This window comes from Dipodomys merriami, unplaced genomic scaffold (genome assembly GCF_024711535.1).
Source record: "Dipodomys merriami isolate MVZ:Mamm:240054 unplaced genomic scaffold, mDipMer1.0.p SCAF_10, whole genome shotgun sequence".
Taxonomy (NCBI): domain Eukaryota; kingdom Metazoa; phylum Chordata; class Mammalia; order Rodentia; family Heteromyidae; genus Dipodomys; species Dipodomys merriami.
Genome location: NW_027202271.1, coordinates 49,050,074 through 49,069,782, shown reverse-complemented (window position 1 = coordinate 49,069,782; position 19,709 = coordinate 49,050,074). Strand labels below are relative to the sequence as shown.

Below are 19,709 nucleotides of genomic sequence, written 5' to 3'. Positions count from 1 at the left end.
TGTGGACTCTCACTTGGCTTTTTCACTCACAGCTAGCACTCTACCATTTGAGCTATGTCTCCAGTTCCAACACTAAAAATCTTTTATTGTCTAAGAAAAGTTGTTTATAATTTGAGTGGATGAGTAGGGATGGGAGAACAATGGAAACGGTGACAAAGACCTATTCCAGTGTGTAGGTCTTAGAGCTGGAACTCAGGGCCTGGGCACTGTCCCTGAGCTTTTTTTGCTCAAGGCTTGCACTCTACCACTTGAGCCACAGCTCCACTTCTGTCTTCTTGGTGGCTAACTGGAGATAAGAATCTCACTGACATTCCTGCCTGGGCTGGCTTCAACCTGTGATCCTCAGATCCTCAGCCCCTGAGTAACTGAGATTATGTAAGAATCATTAGCCTCTGATACCGGGCAAGAACTATTTTTTGAATCATGCTACAGTTATGATACAAACAGAACTGACTCTACCTCTTTTTCCCTATCATTACATGGTTAAACTTGTGACCTTAAACAATCCAAGGATTCCATTCTACTGGTCACTGGGATTAGAAAGCAATGATCATAAGTCAAATGAGATGAATTAGCATCTTCTCTAATATTAGATTTATAGGATTGGGGAAAGGGCATGTTTCTCTATTTCTGTAATAAGGAGCTACAAAACCCAAGAAAACCTGAGCTGAGGGTGATCACATTTCCAGTCACTCAGGATAGCATCACTGAATAACTGAGAGGGAAGGCGAACCCAGAAATGGAGAAGAACTTAGAGCCTAAGACCATAACTGAAGCATCTAGAATCAGTACGCACTAATATTATCTCTTTGTTGTTGCTGTTGTTTAAGTAAATATAGAAGTTTCTATTACTGTGACAACAAATAGGGGGAAAAAAGCCCTATCAAGGGGCTGGGGATATAGATCAGTACTACAGTATTTGCTTAGCATGAACAAAGTCCTAAATGCAATCCCTAAGCACAGGGCAGGGGAAACACAAACACCTAATTTTCAATATTCACACTTACTTTGAGGAAGAAGTCACTTGACCCAGTGGCTAAGAGAAGGTGAGTACTGCTGTTAGTGAAATGGCAGCAGTTGACTTGCTCTGAGTGCTCATCATAGGTATGTACTAGTTGCCCAGTCACGGAATTCCAAATCTAAAGAGAACAAAGAAAATAAAAGTTTATAATAATAAATTATTCTCAAAGGGATAACAGGAAGGCAAATATAAATCACTTTGTAGATGCTATCTATCTTGTTATAAAAGATTTTTTTTCATCCAATATGATGCTAATCTCCCCTTTCTCAAAATACAGCAATATTCTGCTTCAAGTTTTATAGGTTACTGTGAAATCCGCACATATCTTCTCCTTAGCACAAATAGCACTGCATGATAATGCTCATTTCCCATTTGTAGTGAAAGACAGCAGTGAAGAAGTCCTATAAGAGAATCACATTATGGACTTCAGATCTGGTGAAGCCTAAAACACAACTCTACCACCTATGATCTGTGTATCCCCCATTGAGCCTTAGCTTTCCTGCATGCCAGTTCTCTCCTCTAAAAAATCAAAACAGGGCTGGAAAGGTGGCTCAGTGGTAGAGCACTTGCCTTGCAAGCTTGAGTCCCTGGGTTCGATTCCTCAGCACCATATAAGCAAAAATGAAAAAGCCAGAAGTGGCGCTGTGGCTCAAGTGGTAGAGCGCTACCCTTGAGCTGAAGAGCTGAGGGACAGCGCCCAGACCCAGAGTTCAGGCCCCACGACCGGACCCAAAAAAAAAAAAAATCAAAACACTGTACCTGTCCTACAAAACTTAACATGTCAAATGAGATAATGAACATGGTGCACGTAGAGCCCATGGTACCACATGGGTGGTAGAGTAATTGTCTACTAGACTGCACAAAGCCCATAAAAACAAAAGAAAGGAAGAAAAAAGTAAAGAAAGATAGTTCAATGAGGAAAAAAAAGTTCAAAAGAAAACTAGTTAGCAGCCTTATTGTTATTATTTAATGTGAGCAAAACCAAGTGCCTTCATCTCTGAATTGGTTTTCCCCATCTGCAAAATGGGATCAATACTTATTTACTTTGCAAGTTGTACTGAGAAACTGATAATGTAACACAAATAAGCTGGTAGTATAAAACCTTTCACAGTTAAAAATAATAATCATTCTGTTAATATGTAAGAAAAGCAAAAAGTCTGCTCCCATATGACAAAATTATCTGATAAACCTCTACTAGAACTTGGATTTTTATTTAAAAGTATTTATTTTGGGGCGGAGCGCCAGTGGCTCATGCCTATAATTCTAGCTACTCAGGAGGCTGAAATCTGAGGATCGCAGTTCAAAGCTAGCCCTGCACAAAAATCCGTGGGACTCTTATCTCCAATAAACCACTCAGAAAACCGGAAGTGGTGCTGTGGCTCAAATGGTAGAGTATTAGCCTTGAGCTGAAGTGCTGAGGGTCAGCACCCAAGTCCAGAGTTCAAGCCCCACAACCAACAAAAAATATATACATATATTTTTGGGCTAGGAAGGTAACTCAGTGGTAGAGTGTTTGCCTTGCATGCATGAGTTCCTGGGTTCAATTCCTCAGCACTACATAAGCAGAAAAAGCTGGAAGTGGCACTGTGGCTCAAGTGGCCCCTTGAGCTAAAGAGCTGAGGGAAAGCTCCCAGGCCCAGAGTTCAGGCCCCACAACCAACAAAAAAAAGAAAAAAAATATTTTTGAGTTAACACACTGTAGAATTTCCATACATGCACACAGCACACTTTGATCAAATTCATCCCCTCCACCATTCATTTCCTTCCGTAAACTCTGACCTTTTAGAGGTATTCATGTTTCCTCCCAGAGCATTCCCTCTGTTTTTGCTTTTGTGGTTGTTGTTTTTGGGGTTTTTTTTTGGTCAGTTGTGGGGCCTGAATTCTGGGCCTGGGCACTGTCTATCAGCTCTTCAGCTTAAGGCTAGTGCTCTACCACTTGAGCCACAATGCCACTTCCAGCTTTTTCTGCTTATGTAGTAATGAGGAATCGAACCCAGGGCCTCATGCATGCAAGGCAAGCACTCTACCACTGAACCACCTTCCCAGGCCCCCCATTCCTTGTATCTTATCAAGAACTTATTAGAATCCCTCAGAGGTCCATATTTATTTTTATTGTCTTTAGGTAGTTGTACAAAGAGGTTTCAATTCAACATGTCAATTTTTAAGTACAATGTATCCTGATCAACATAATCCCTCTTAAGACCCCTCATCTGTCCTAACTCACCAATCCACTCAAGATGTGTACATTGAATATTATTGGCTGCAACAAAGAGTTTATTTTATTTTATTTTTTATTTTATTTTTTTTTTGGTCTGGTCATGGGGCCTGAACTCTGGGCCTGGGAGCTGTCCCTCAGCTCTTCAGCTCAAGGCTAGCACTCTACCACTTGAGCCACAGCACCACTTCCGGCTTTTTTCTTTTTGCTTATGTGGTGCTGAGGAATCGAACCCAGGGCCTCATGCATGCAAGGCAAGCGCTCTACCACTGAGCCACCTTCCCAGACAAAGGGTTTATTTTATTTTGAAGCTCTTGAATGAATTTTTAGCCTCTCATTTTATATTTTGACCTCTAAGAAACAGGAATTCAGTACTGTTATTCCACATAGCTCTAACTTTGAAAGTCCCCAGCACTTCAAGTATGACTCAAAGTAGAAGCTACAGAGTGAATTATTAACTGTTGGCTATAAAGCCACTGAGTCTAATATACTAAAAGCAGGTTTTCCCAAAGCCTCAGTTTTTGTTTTTTTTTTTAGTTGGTCGTGGGGCTTGAACTCTGGATCTGGGTGCTGTCCTTTAGTTCTTCAGCTCAAGGTGAGTGTTCTACCACTTGAGCCACAGCACCACTTCCAGTTTTCTAGTGGTTTATTGGAGTTAAGAGTCTCACAGACTTTCCTGCCTGGGCTGGCTTTGAACCTGGATCCTCAGATCTCAGCCTCCTGAGTAGCTAGGATTACAGGCATGAGCCACTGACACCCTGCTCCAAAGCCTCATTTTTTAATCTGGACATTCTATAGTCCTTTGCAAGCAACTGAAAAGTCAAGGAAAATTCCCAAACCAACTATCTTGGCCAGCCAGCAAAATTCAGTACTCTACAATTCCTTTGGGGGGAAAAAAAAGCCTGAAGTGAAGTCTTCTGCCCATACAGCAGTGATAAGACATCTCCCAAGACGCAAACTTAGAGGTAAGACACAAGAAAAAGTAATTAATAAAGACAAAAATTGCTCTTCTTAGATTAAGACTAATTGGAGAGAGGTGACAGAACAAGAGAAGATAATAGAGAGAGATATAGACTATGATCAAAGTACATTACACACATGTATTAAAATGTCATAATGAAAGCTAGTATATTGGAGCCAGGCACAAGTGGCTCAAACCTGTAAGCCTTGCTACTCAGGAGGCTGAGATCTGAGGACTGCAGTTGGAAGCCAGTCCAGGCAGGAAAGTCTGTGAGACTCTTATCTACAATTAACCACCATGAAACCATAAGTAGAACAGTGGTTCAAAGTGGTAGAACACTAGCCTTGAGCAAAAGAGTTCAGGGAAAGTGCCTAGGCCCTGAGTTCAAGCCCTATATCTAACAACAACAAAAAAAAACTTTCAGGGGCTGGGAAGGTGGCTCAGTGGTAGAGCTCTTGCCTTGCAAGCCTGAGGCCCTGGGTTCGATTCCTCAGCACCATATAAACAAAAAGAAAAAAAGCCGGAAGTGGTGCTGTGGCTCAAGTGGTAGAGCGCTAGCCTTGAGCTGAAGAGCTGAGGGACAGCGCCCAGGCCCAGAGTTCAGGCCCCACAACCGGACCCAAAAAAAACAAAAAAAAAAAACAAAAAAAACTTTCATTTTGGACCATTAATATGTACTAAAAAAAAAAAAAAAAAAACAAGCCGGGTACTGGTGGCTCAACCCTAGCTTCTCAGGAGGCTGAGATCTGAGGATCGAGGTTCAAAGTCTGTGAAACTCTTATCTCCAATTAACCACAGAAGTGGTGCTGTGGCTCAAATGGTAGAGGGCTCACCTTGAGCTGAAGAACTAAGGGAAAGCACCCAGGCCCAGAGTTCAAGCCTCACAACTGACATGAACAACAAAAAAACTGCTTTTATTGTTTCTTCATTTGTTTATACCAGTAAACTCATTTTTTACTGAACACATAAGCCAGTTCAGAAAGGCTAAAAAAGAAAAAAGTTGAGGGAAGTGGAGATAGGGAGGATCACAGTTTAAGGTTAGACAAAAAGTTAATGAGACTCTATCTCAGCAAACAAGCCAGGTACGATGGTTCACATCTATTATATTAGCTACACAGAAGACTGTGTAGAAAAGTTCAGTCCAAGGTCAACTTGGACCAACATAGGAGACTATCTGAAAAATAACTAACTAAAACAGTAAAAAGTTTAAGAGGAAGAACATCTGCCTAGTAAGTACAAAACACTGAGTTCAGACCCCAGAACCAGGACCAACAAAGAAAGAAAAAAGGTATATTTTATATCAGGAATCTGACCTCAGGCAATGATTTTGTGTAACTTTTAATCACAATTTATTCAAAGATTTCAACTGACATTTAATCCACAGACCGATCAGTCTATTCATTACTTTATAATTATTCTTTTTTGTGTGTGTGTGGTGCTGATGTCAAACTTGCACTTGCTAGCACTCTTCCACTGGGTAAATCCCCAACCCCCATTAATTTGTAATTAGTTTTACCCCCTGCCTCATAAATACCTCAGGCTGATCAATCTAAGCATTTTTGCTGGTGCTTAGAAATAAAAAATTTTTCAGGAAATGTTAATTTACCATGAATCAAGTTATATCAGCAGGTAAGAGTCCTTCAGCCCTAATTACTTTCATCTTTTATGGAAAAAAAAATCAATGGTGATGATTTCAGTTCAAGAGGAAAATGTTTTCCTACCTTCACTTTTTTATCCACTGAACAGGTTGCTATAAATTTGTCATCTGTAGAAAATGCACAACAAAGCACTTCATCCTCATGAGCCTTGATTTCTAGAAGTTTCTCTCCTGTTTCAGCTTTGAACACCTGAAAAAGCAATAAATGTTTTACTATAAATCATATAATTATAAGTCATCATTCAATAAAAATTTCTTTAAAATATTTTACCCATGAGAACCATCATTGTTAAATGTTGGTGAATACCAATAAGAAGTGGCAGAACATAACTTTAGCTCCTGACACTATTATAGCAAATTATTAACACAATCAAATAAAAAGCATTTCATTCATTGTTTTCTTTCTGTAGATCAAAATCCAAAATAAGATTACCAATCAATGGGCTGGGAAGGTGGCTCAGTGGTAGAGCACTTGCCTTGCATGCCTGAGACCCTGGGTTCGATTCCTTAGCACCACATAAGCAAAAAGGAAAAAAGCCGGAAGTGGTGCTGTGGCTCAAGTGGTAGAGCGCTAGCCTTGAGCTGAAGAGCTGAGGGACAGCGCCCAGGCCCAGGGTTCAGGCCCTATGACCAGACCCAAAAAAAACAAAAAACAAAAAAAGATTACCAATCAAGTACTATATAAATAAGGTATGCAATTATAACTTTGGAAAGACTAAAATTATTTTAAATATAAAAAGGTTTTGCTAATTCAATCCTATTTCCTTCTGGAGAACAAATGTAAAGAAAAATATTCATTCCTATTTTCTGAAAATAAATGAGAACTTAGAGGAAACTACTTAAAACATCTTTGAAAATAATCTATTCCAATTCCTGTTAACAGACTGAAATCTATGTCTAAGCCTTAGATAAATAGTTACTTTACTTGATTACTTCTTTTCATCAGGGCCCTACTCACTATGATTAGGTCCTTGTATCTTTTAACAATTTCCATTTCCACATTAGCCTTAAGTGGCAAATATATGGCAGGTGCCTGATTCTCAGGGTAACCAGCACTTCTTTGTCACCTAAAAAGTTCAGAATTACAAAAATATGTAACCTTATCTTTAAAATTTCAAGAGCTGGGTGCCGGTGGATCACAATTGTAATCCTAGCTACTCAGGAGGCTGAGATCTGAGGATCACAGTTCAATGCCAGCCCAGGCAGGAAAAGTCCATGAGACTCTTATCTCCAATAAACCACTAGAAAACCAGAAGTGGTGCTGTGGCTCAAGTGGTAGAGTGCTAGCCTTGAATTAAAGAGCTCAGGACAGTACCTGGGACCAGAGTTCAAGCCCCACAACCGACCACAAAAAAATAAAATCTCTTGAGAAAGCTTTATGTTCAACAAATTTAGATTTTTCTATTTCTAACTTGCAATATTCTTAAATTTGAGGATTTGAATATATTAAATATGCAAAGGATTAGATGCATGCCTCTGAGTTTTTTCTTAAGAGAAATGTCATACCTGTAAGGTTTTATCAGCGCCACAAGAAGCTATTCTCTGACCATTCTCAGAAAAGCATGCATGGTAAACAGCATCTGTATGGGGGCGGACAACCAAGCGGGAGAGATTCTTGATGGTTTTTTTGTTTCTAAATACAAGAAAAAAATGAACAGATATCCAATGAGAATGAACTGTTTTCTTTCAGTAAAAAATTGTTTTTTATAGTGGGTATAGTCCCCAAAATACAAACTCATGAATAACATACAAATGACAGCTAAACTACAGCTAAAGGAAAAACACTATCTAGCACAAGTGACATTTTAGGAGAACAGGTACCCTGTACCAGTCTGCTGTGTGTTACAAAGTCACTAGTTGGAAAAAATTTATTTAGTCACATACATGCTGTCTTCTGTTCTCCTCTAATACAGTAATTAATGATAAGTGTGCAGATAAACATTATATAAGCATACTTTTTAAAAAACATTCCATCATTTTTAAAATAAACAACTATTGAAAATGAAGCTAATTTCCTAACTCAAGTTAACACTACACCCACCAGTATGATGATGTACTTTAAAACTGCTTTCTTCCACAATTATCTAGAAACAGTTATAAAAAGATAAGCAATGTCATTTTCTTTATATATTAATCTAAGGATTATCAATTATTCCAATACTATACTTATTATATTATTGCTGTGAGGCTAAAGGGTAAAGGAACACATGCGTACTTGAAACAGAAACAAGTATGAGAATAGTAATCTTAGCCACTCAGGAAGCTGAGATCTGAAGATCGCAGTTCAAAGACAGACTGGGTAGAAAACAGCCAGGCAGAAAAATCTATGAGACTCTTACCTATAATTAATCACCTAAAAGCCAAAAGTAGACAATGGTTCAAGTAGTAGAGAGTTAGCCTTGAACAAAAAGGCTCAGAGTCAGCACCCGGGCCTTGAGTTCAAGCCCCAGGACTGGCCCATGTGCAGACAGACAGACAGACACACACACACACACACACATACACACACAACACAACAACAACAAACAAACAAACAAAAAATTTGACAGGCCAAATAACACAGAAGTAAATCTTAGAGGATCCTTCCTAGAACTTTACTAGAAGTAATATAAATTAATGTAAGAACTAGAAAACATAAGTTACTTACAAACTTAAAAAGAAACTGACTAAAATTAACTCTGGCCAGGTTTGATGGCACATGGCTGTAATACTAGCTACTGAAGTGGCTAAGATAAAAAAGACCATGTATTCAAACCCAGGTGACAAAACAAAACCTCATCTCCCTTTACCGTAACATCTACTCAATTTTCCAAATCTCAGGAAGTAATGTTTACAATGAAAGACACATAGTAGAAGACCAAAAGGAATGAGTAACGAATGAGGGAATAAATGACTTTTTGGAAACTTATTACATTTAAGCTTTAAGTCTTTCTGCAATTAAAAAAAAAAGTTCTACTACTGAAATAAAGCATTCTTTGAGTATAGCTTGCTCAAAGGTAAGAAAAAAATATATACCTATAAATGAATAACTATTCTATTCTAGGACGTTATAGCTTAAAATGCAGTTGATGCAATGGACAAAACAGAAATAAACAATACTTCATAGAAAACAAAAACTAAATTTCTGTCCATCTAATCCCTAACAAGCAGGAATTTATTCAAACTTCCACAGATTTCTAATGAATGCCAACTATGCGGACCAGGCACCAGTGGCAGCAGTATCCCTAACTACTCAGGAGACTGAAATTTAAGGATGGTGGCTAGAAGACAGCCTGGGCAAGAAAGTCCCTGAGACTTGTATCTCTAGTAAACTACAAAAAAGCCAGAAGTGGAACTATGGCTCAAGCAAAACTAAGGGACAACACACCTAGGAACTGGGTTTAAGTACCAGCACACACACAAAAAAACAAAACAAACAAACAAAAAAGGTCTCAAAGTATAAACAGGCTTCTCCAAAGGGGAGGGGAGAGTCTAGAACCACCACCTTCCCTAGAATGGAGGTCAGAGGGCAGTCTGGGCAGTGGCCAGGTGCTGGCAAATCCAAAGCATCCTCTGACCTCTGCTGTCCCACATGGCTCCTAGCTGAACTGCTATGCTGCCTTCCACAAAGTTAGCCCTACAGGCTCTGATATGGAGTAAACAGACACCAGCAGTAGGTGCTCTCCTCCACCGCCCTCCCCAGGAGCAGAGAACAGCATCTGATGTCTCCTCTGAGGGCTCAATACTGACACATTTGTCATGACGCACCAACTAAATGCACAGAACAAATAATGAGCCAAACACAGAACTGAAATGAGGCTGTTGGATCCTCCACCCTGCGGGCTGTAATGAGGAGGGCCAGGGGTTGGCTGTGGGCCTCGTCACTTAACCTCTCTGCGTCTGTTTGCATACTTGCAAAAGAGGTTAAAAGAGGGAGCTGGGAATGTGGCTTGGTTGTACAATGCTTGCCTAGCATGCATGAAGCCCTGGGTTTGATTCTTCAGTACCACATAAACAGAAAAAGCCAGAAGTGATGCTGTGGCTCAAGTGGTAAAGTGTTATCCTTGAGCAAAAGAAGCTCAGGAACAGTGCCCAGGCCCTGAGTTGAAGCCCCAGGACAGGCAAAAATAAAAATAAAAATAAAAATAATAAATATATATACACACACACATATATATACACATATATTTATATATATGACATATATATATAAGACATATATATACACATACACAGAACTGGCACTGTGGCTCAAAGTGGTAGAGTGCTGGCCTTGAGCAAAAGAGCTCAGGGACAGCACCTAAGCCCTGAGTTCAAGCCCCACACCACCACCAAAAAAAAAAAAAAAAAAAAAAATGAGGCTGGGAAGGTAGTTTAGTGGTAGAGTGCTTGCCTACTATGCATGAAGCTCTGGGTTTGATTCCTCAGTACCACATAAACAGAAAAGGCCGGAAGTGGCACTGTGGCTCAAAGTGGTAGAGTGCTAGCTAGCCTTATGCAAAAGAAGTTCAGGAACAATATCTAGGCCATGAGTTCAAGCCCCAGGACTGGCAAAAAAAAAAATGTTAGCTGCTTACTTTTTGGTGTGTGTGTTGTTAGCTGCTTACTTTGTGTGTGTGTGTGTGTGTGTGTGTGTGTGTGTGTGTGTGTGTGTGTGTGTGTGTGTGTGTGTGTGTGTGTGTGTGTGTGTGTGTGTGTGTGTGAAAAATGTTAGCTGCTTACTTTTTGGTGTGTGTGTTGTTAGCTGCTTACTTTGTGTGTGTGTGTGTGTGTGGTGTGTGTGGTGTGTGTGTGTTTGTGTGTGTGTGTCTAGCCCTATGGCTTGAACTCAGGACCTAGGCTTTTTGTGTGTGTGTGTGTGTGTGTGTGTATGTGTGTGTGTGTGTGTGTGTGTGTGTGTGTGTGTGTGTGTGTGTGTCTAGCCCTATGGCTTGAACTCAGGACCTAGGCATCCCTGAGTTTTTTGCTCAAGGCTAGCACTCTACCACTTGAGCCACAGCTGTACTTCTAGCATTTTGGTGGTTAACTGGAGATAAGAGTCTCATAGACTTTCCTGCTCAGGCTGGCTTCAAACACTGATCCTCAGATCTCAATCTTCTGAGTAGCTAGAATTATCAGTATGAGCCACCTGCACGTAGTTGCTAAGCACTTTCTATCAACTGGGTACTGTTCAAACACTGTGTATACAGACATACATATACACAGGGAGTTCTTCAGTTCTCATAATAACACTATAAAAAGGTACTCCTATTAGGCAAAACATGATGAATAACTTTTATTTAGTGATACACAATTAATAAGCAGCAGGCTGGAATCCAAGTGTAGCCCAGGAAAAAATGAGCAAGATCCTATCTTAAAATCAAGCTTAGAATGGTCATTTATGTCTGTATTACTAGCTATTTGAATAGAAATAGAAGGATTAAGGTTCAAGGCTAGCCCTGAACAAAAAAAACTCAAGTCACTACCTGAAAAACAAACCAAAGACAAATAGGGCCACTGATATGGCTGAAGTGGTAGAGTACTTGCCTACTGTAAGTTCAAACACTAGTAAATACTCTCACAAGAATGCACAAATTACTTTATACCATTATCTTATTTAAATCTTCACAAAAACAGTACTTACCTTAAAGAATAAGGATAGTTTTCCATTTTACATTTATGAGAGTGATCTACTGCCTGTTCAAACTCACAAAGCTAGTCAAATCCGGTTTGTGCTTCTAAAGTCCATACTCTTTGCCACCATAAATTACAGTAAGCATTGCATATTAATATTTGGGATGATTTGTCAAAACGGCTTATTTCTGTGAACTGTGCAATATAATTGTTTTCTGCTATGCTAACTTCTATAGAAATTTTCACTAAGAATGCTTGTTAAAAGTTCCAGCCCTGCTGGCCCTGGTGGCTCACGCCTGTAATCCTAGCTACTCAGGAGGCTGAGATCTGATCATCGTGGTTCAAAGCTAGCCCGGCACAAAGTCTGTAGGACTCTTATCTCCAATAAATCACTCAGAAAACCGAAAGTGGTGCTGTGGCTCAAGTGGTAGTGCACTAGCCTTGAGCTAAAGAGCTGAGGCCCAAGAGTTCAGGCCCCACAACCAACAAAAAAGAAAAAAAAAGAAAAAAAAAAGAAAAAAAAGTTCCAGCCCTTTCCAAAGTAGTTAAATCTTCCTGCTTCCTGGAGTGAACTTATTCAGTACCTAAAAAATAATGACATAGTTAGCAATCCACTCCCTTTGATTTCCCTCATAACCTACTTACATCCACTCCAGGTAAAGCATTCCTTTATCAACCTCCTGCTTGGCCTGCAGCTTTGCTTGCTGATAAACTTCTGAAGTCTCTGGTTCACAAAGACCCAGTTGTACAATATTAGGAAATGGCTGTCGTCCAAGAAGGTGTCCATTTAAAGATAAAAACTCCTGAAAATTTTCACAGACTGCACAATCCTGAAAATAAACTGAAATCTGTTAGAAATATAACCAAAGCCATGATCTGACATTTTTCTATTTCTGTGAGTCTTGTCATTTCAAAGACTTAAATGAAATATTCTCTGTATGAACCAAAATTTAATAGTCAACCATTAGGTAACAAATATACAGTGATCCTCTCCTTATTCTTCCTTTTTTTCCTGTGCCAGTCCTGAGGCTTGAACTCAGGGTGTAGGCACTGCCCCTGAGCTTTAGTGCTCACGGCTAGCACTCTACCACTTGAGGCACAGCACCATCCAGTTTTGGTGCTTAACTGGAGATAAGAGTCTCAAACTTTATTGCCCAGGCTAGATTCCAACTGTGATCCTCAAATCTCAGCCTCCTGAGTGGCTAGGATTACAGGCATGAGGGCCTCTGGCATCTGGCCCTCTCGACTTTTATAAGGAAGGTAAAAACTTCATTATCTAACAGATTCTTACCTCTTAAACACAAACACACATACACTAAAAACTTTACTCTGCCAACTTCAAACTTTAATCATACCTATACTCCCAGCAGTCCAGAAGAAAATTAATTAAAATAATCAGGGCAATTATCTCTATTCAACCATTCTATTATGCTCATTCCTACCATTAAATCTAGAACTGAATGTTAAAATTAGATGTGCTTTAAACATGAACTTTTAATACTAAGATATACCTTTTCATCCAGTATATGCCTGTATTCCACAAATTCATGAATCAGATGAGCTGGACCTAGGAGTTCTGTTTTTGCTTTAATCCAATCCAGAGAAAACATTAAAGTACAAAGTTCCTGACAGAAAAAAAAAAAGAGAGAGAGATCAATAGCACTGTTAAAAAGAATATGTATAATGGGGGAGGGGGAACAATGCTCAATAGGAAGTGTACTCATTACCTTACTCATGTAACTGTAACCCTCTATATAGTATCTTTTTTTTTTTTTTTTTTTTTGCCGGTCGTGGACCTGAACTCTGGGCCTAGGTGCTGTCTCTTAGCCCTTCAGCTCAAGGCAAGCACTATATCACTTGAGCCACAGCGCCACTTCTGGCTTTTTCTGTTTATGTGGTGCTGAGGAATCGAACCCAGGGCCTCATGCATGCAAGGCAAGCACTCTACCACTGAGCCACCTTCCCAGCCCTATATAGTATCTTTACAATAAAAAATTTTTAAAAGGGTTGGGAAGTTGGCTCAGTGGTAGAGCGCTTGCCTTGCATGCCTGAGGCCCTGGGTTTGATTCCTCAGCACCACATAAGCAAAAAGAAAAAAGCCGGAAGGGGCGCTGTGGCTCAAGTGGTAGAGCACTAGCCTTGAGCTGAAGAGCTGAGGGACAGCGCCCAGGCCCAGAGTTCAGGCCCCACAACCAGACCTAAAAAATATATATTAAAAAAATAAATAAAAAGAATATGTATAACATGAGAGAAACTTAGCAGATACTTAGAATTTAGGATAAAAAGTAAGCTGGTAAAAAAGGGATGTTATCATCAGTCCCAAAATGGGCTTTACATCTTTACGGAAAATAAAGTACAGTTGAATTCAAGATTAAATATAAAACAGAAAACTTTAAAATACACTAGAAAGGCTAGGAAGGCGGCTCAGTGGTAGGGCGCTTGCCTTGCATGCATGAGGCCCTGGGTTTGATTACTCAGCACCACATAAGTAGAAAAAAGCCAGAAGTGGCACTGTGGCTCAAGTGATAGAGTGCTAGCCTTGAGCTGAACAGCTGAGGGACAGCGCCCAGGCCCACAGTTCAGGCCCCACGACTGACAAAATAAATAAATTAAATTAATTAAATTAAATATACTAGAAGATGGGAAGAAGGTAAAGATCAGGAGGATCATAGTTCAAGACCTGCCCAGGCAAAACAGTTAGCAAGACTTCATCTCAATAAAACAAGTTGAGGGGGCTGAGAAGGTGGCTCAGTGGTAGAGCGCCTGCCTTGCATGCATGAATCCCTGGATTCGATTCCTCAGCACCACATAAGAAAAAAGAAAAAAAGCCGGAAGTGGCGCTGTGGCTCAAGTGGTAGAATGCTAGCCTTGAGCTGAAGAGCTGAGGGACAGCGGCCAGGCCCAGAGTTCAGGCCCCACGACCGGACCCAAAAACAAAAAAAGCAACAACAATAAAACAAGTTGAGTGTGTCTACTATTCTTGCTATGGAGAAAGCATAAGCAGAAGGCCAGCCAAGCCAAAATAGGTGAGACTGTATCTGAAAAATAAGCTAATGCAAAAAGGACTATCATAATATCAAAAACCTTAAAAAGATGGATTACACAGTGATTCCAATTCTACAAAATTTCCAAGGACATAATATGGACAAGTGAGAACCAGGAATACTCCTTGCAATGTCGTAAGAACAAAAGAAACTAAAACCAACCTAAATGTTCAATTAAAGTTTGGTTCAGTAAATTAGGGCACAAACATTTATTTAGATGTCATCATTGTGATATAGATTTATTAAGTGTAAATATATTTTACTAGGTGAAAAAAAATCAGGCTACAACAGTAGATCATTTTTGTAATTAAGAAATAACATACCTGAGTATATAAAAGTTACTGAAAGCCTAGAGTTTTCTCAAATGTTTAGAGTAGTTGGTAAGCCTAACTGAAAATGTTATCTATGTATTGATTCAGTATTTCCTGTTAGATATCTTAATAGGTACATTAAGCTTAATATATTCAAAATGAATGGAAGTGGCTCTGTGGTTCAAGTGGTAGAGTGTTAGCCTGGAGCACAAAGAAGCTTAGGGACAGCACCCAGGCCCTGAATTCAAGCCCTAGAACTGGGGGAAATAGATATAGATATAAGTAGATACAGATAGATCTATATGTATATATTCAAAATGAGTTCCTAACCTTCCCCTTCCCCTGATTGGGCATGAGGGAGATCTTGTTCTCCCTTAAACTTTACTATTCACTTAATGGTTCCATTCTTTCCACTGTACAAGCTTGCAGTCATCTTTGATTCTTCTCTTTGTCACAATGCACAGCAAATCCACCAGCATATCATAATTCTATCCTATAGCATCACTTTCTTCTCTTGTATACTTTGTCCTCCTGAGTACTTTACAACCTATGACCATACTACACAATTATTTGCCTGTCTTCTCAAAGATTGTAAGTCCACTTGCTGCAGCTACTAATATACCTTCCTTAAATCACTGCAGGTAAAAACAGAAAGAAAAGAAAGAGAAAAAGGGAAAGTGAGAAATAAGTATAGAGGAGAAGGGATAGGAGAGGAGAAGAGAAAAGGGAGAAATGGAAGGGAGGGGAAAGAGGGAAAGTTTACATAAGCTACAATCCTTTTACTAATAAAACAAAGTTCTGGGCTGAAAAGTTGGCTCAGTGGTAGAACGCTTGCCTTGCATGCCTGAGGCCCTGGGTTCAATTCCTCAGCACCACATAAGCAAAAAGAAAAAAGCTGGAAGTGGCGCTGTGGCTCAAGTGGTAGAGTGCTAGCCTTGAGCTGAAGAGCAGAAGGACAGTGCCCAGGCCGAGTTCAGGCCCCACAACCGGACCCAAAAAAACAACAACAACAAAGTTCTAATATAGGACAATGTATGTTTACAAGCACAACAGCAAAGAAATGCATTTAAAGGTTAAAAAACATCTTCAGTAAATAGAAATGTAGAAAACAGAAAGACCTTTTCCAACATATATGAGAAAAAAGTTAGATAAGAGAATTTTCCAGTGAATCCTTACTTTGTGCATATTTGCACTGGCCATGTGAAATGCCAGAAAATTGTACCAATACATGCAGTCCTCCTGATCTGGAGAAAGAGTATGTGGCTGGTGATACCTCTGAAATTGAGTAATCATCTTCTTATGTAGATCCTGAAACTCAAATTAAACATTTCAGAGGACAGAAACAACTTTAGAACCTAAGCAGCACACTACCTTAAGCTTCTGAAACTACTGGGTAAATACAGGAAGTCTACCCTATGAAATACTTCACAGTGAAGAAAACAGGCTAAATAAGTTAACATTTATATATTATCAATAAGACATATCAAGCCCAAGTACTCCCTAATTTGATGGGCTGAAAAGACATAATATATCTGTGGTTGTGTTTTTTTTCCTTGGGGGGGGGGGGGTAGGAGTCAGTTGTGAGACTTGAACTCAGGGACTGAGCACTGTCCTTGAGTTCTTTCACTCAAAGCTAGCCCAACCACCACTTCTGGTTTTCTGATAGTTAAGCGGAGATAAGTCTCACAGACAGCCGGGCGCTGGTGGTTCATGCCTGTAATCCTAGCTACTCAGGAGGCTGAGATCTGAGAATGGCAGTTCAAAGCCAGCCCGGGCAGGAGAGACTGTGAGACTATCTCCAAAAAAACCACCAGAAAACTGCAAGTGGCGCTGTAGCTCAAGTGGTAGAGCACTCGCCTTGAGCTGAATAGCTGAGGGACAGCGCCCAGGCCCAGAGATCAAGCCCCACGACCAACCAAAAAAAAAAAAAAAAACGAGTCTCACAGACTTTCGTGCCTGGGCTGGCTGTCTCTGAACCATGATCCTCAGATCTCAGACTCCTGAGTACATAGGATTACAGGTGTGAGCCACCAGTGCCTGGTTTATCTGTGGTATTTTTTGACAAATATGTATAACCTCAATCTAGCCAGGAAAAAAAATCAGAAAAAAACTAGATTAGTGAACACTGTACAAATTATTGGCCAAGATTCTTCAAAAGTGACCAGGTTGAGCTGGGGATAGAACCTAATGATAGAGCACATGGTGCTATGCATGCAGCTCTGGGTTCAATCTCTAATACCAGAAAGACTAATGTGACAAGGCCATGAAGACAAAGACTAGGGAGTTATCAGTTTTTCAGTTTTGAAGAGACAAAGGGAAATGACAACTGGGGAGAAAAGATTGTAGGAAAGCCATTAGTGGGAAAGGTGCAGAATGAACTCAAGAGTCTGTGGATTGGTTAATAAGTGTATCAACAGTGATTTTCTAAATTTGGTATATGTACTATAGTTATTATATTATATATAATATATATTATATATATATTATATATATATTATATATATATTATATATATATTATATATATATTATATATATATAATATATATATTATATATATATTATATATATTAACATGAAAGGAAGCAAGGAAAAGGTTTACACATAGAAATTCTCTGTACTGGGGCTGGGAAGTTGGCTCAGTGGTAGAGCGTTTGCCTTGCATGCCTGAGGCCCTGGGTTCAATTCCTCAGCACCACATAAGCAAAAAGAAAAAACCCGGAAGTGGCGCTGTGGCTCAAGTAGTAGAGGGCTAGCCTTGAGCTGAAGAGCTGAGGGACAGCGCCCAGGCCCAGAGTTCAGGCCCACAACCGGATCCAAAAAAAAAAAACAAAAGAAAGAAATTCTTTGTACTATTTTGTAACTTTTCTACAAGTCTAAATTTTTTTTTCAAAATAAAAAGTTAAAAAAGTACAGACAGGAGTGGGAATATACTTAGCGGTAGAGTGCTTGCCTAGCATGTATGAAGCTCCAGGTTCAATTCCTCAGTGCTGTGGCTCAAGCTGTAGCGTGCTTGCCTTGAGCAAAAGAAGCTTAGGGACAGTGTCTAAGCCCTGAGTTCAAGCCCCAAGACTAGCAAAAAAAGTACAGACATGCTAGTACCTGAAGCTGACTGCGATTCTTTTCTGTAAGAAAATCTACTTGAAGATCATGTAAATAATAACGAAATGACTTCCCATTCCGATCACAGAATAGGAGAGATTTATTAACGAACTCTTGCAGTATGTCTTCAACCTCTTCAGTTTCCATGTCCCACAGAATGCATAATACCTAGGAAACATTTTTGGCATTTAATATCACAGAAGTACAATGAATAGGACTATGTATAAAATATTAATATGTACACAGCAAAAATAAATAAAAAAATAAAAGCCATTATGTTAAAACCCTACATGAGAACATTAACATTTCATAAAATGCTTAACTATCCCTAAAGGTTGAAAAAAGAAAGAGAAATTGGATACTTTTCTAGCTCCCCTAAAACAGATGAGAATTAGGTAACTCATGAGCTCCAAGCGAGCCTTTCATGGAGAATAAGAGTAGAGGGACTTCTGGACCTTCTTCAGCCTTTCATGGAGAATAAGAGTAGAGGGACTTCTGGACCTTCTTCCTTCACTCAGTCCTATTGGTCTTACCCATGCATTATAACTTGAAACAATGTCCTCAGTACTATATCAAAGGTCATGTGTCCTAAGTACTCAATGTCAAGAACAGTTGGTCCACTTGTTACCTTTGTAGGCACCTTAACATCCTTCTGAAAGATGGAAAGATCCGTGTAGTAATCTTTGATGTCTTCTCTGAGCATTTCAACACTTATAGACATGGCTTCATCCAGAGCCTCATAATCATATGATGAAGATTTCCTTATTCTCTTAAACTGCTTATTCTGAAGTTGCCTGAGGTAGTAATCCCAGCGATTGGGAAAATCACGTAAAAGTGCACCAATTAAAGACACCACAAGAGGAGAACCTTAAATTAAAAAAGAAAGAATTGTGTTAATACCATCTTACTTTTTAAACACATTATCAAGAAACAACTTAAAGAATCATTTCTAATGCATATTATTTTGTGTTGGTGTGCACCCATGTGTACACACACATACTCAAGCTGGAGCTTAAACTCAGGGCTTGGGTGCTGTTCCTCAGCTTTTTCTTTCAAGGCTAGTGCTCTATTGCTTGAGGCAAAGCTCTACTTCTGGCTTTTTGGTGGTTAACTGGAAATAAGAGTCTCATGGACATCCCTACCAAACCTGGCTTTAAATCTCAATCCTTAGATCTGAACCTCATGAGTAGCTAGGATTACATGTTTGAGCCATCAGCACCTGGCTTCAAAGTCGTGTGTGTGTGTGTGTGTGTGTGTGTGTGTGTGTGTGTGTCTGTGTGTGTGTGTGTGTCTGTGTGTGTCTGTGTGTGTCTGTTTGTGTCTGTGTGCGTGTCTATGTGCCAGTCCTGGGGCTTAAACTCAGGGCCTGAATGCTGTCTCTGAGCTTTTTTGCTCAAGGCTGGTGCTCTACCACTTGAACCACAGTACCACTTCCAGCCTTTTCTGAGCAGTTTACTGGAGATTATAGTCTCACAGAGTTTCCTGCCAGGACTTACTCTGAACCATGTTCATCAAATCTCAGCCTCTTGAGTAACTAGGATTACAAGCATGAGCCACCATGGGAAAATGCTCACAATATATAAAAAGGACGAGAGTCAAAATACTATATACAACAATAATCTAAATTTTAATTTCACTATAGACAAATTTTGTCAAAAAATGAAATCAAAAGACATATGAAAACAAATATAGATATATATTTGACAAAATTATGCAAACGGCTAATAGCTTCAATAGTTAGGAGTATTTAAAATGCAATTAAAATATTTATATTTTAAAAGAAAATAAGGTAAAGGATATCTTAAAA

The 19,709-nt window shown here is 39.5% G+C and overlaps 1 protein-coding gene across 2 annotated transcripts in view; it reads right to left on the bottom strand.

Moving 5' to 3' along the window:
* Positions 1-19,709, bottom strand: part of Apaf1 (apoptotic peptidase activating factor 1) — an 85,822-nt gene that overhangs the window by 40,748 nt on the left and 25,365 nt on the right. For both annotated transcript variants that reach the window (XM_069990728.1, XM_069990738.1), the window contains exons 8-15: positions 18,531-18,769; positions 17,903-18,070; positions 15,978-16,109; positions 12,958-13,071; positions 12,092-12,276; positions 7,361-7,487; positions 5,919-6,044; positions 1,008-1,139 (exon numbers count right to left, since the gene is read on the bottom strand). In XM_069990728.1, the coding sequence (XP_069846829.1) occupies positions 1,008-1,139; positions 5,919-6,044; positions 7,361-7,487; positions 12,092-12,276; positions 12,958-13,071; positions 15,978-16,109; positions 17,903-18,070; positions 18,531-18,769 (1,223 nt within the window). The remainder of the gene's footprint in view (positions 1-1,007; positions 1,140-5,918; positions 6,045-7,360; positions 7,488-12,091; positions 12,277-12,957; positions 13,072-15,977; positions 16,110-17,902; positions 18,071-18,530; positions 18,770-19,709) is intronic.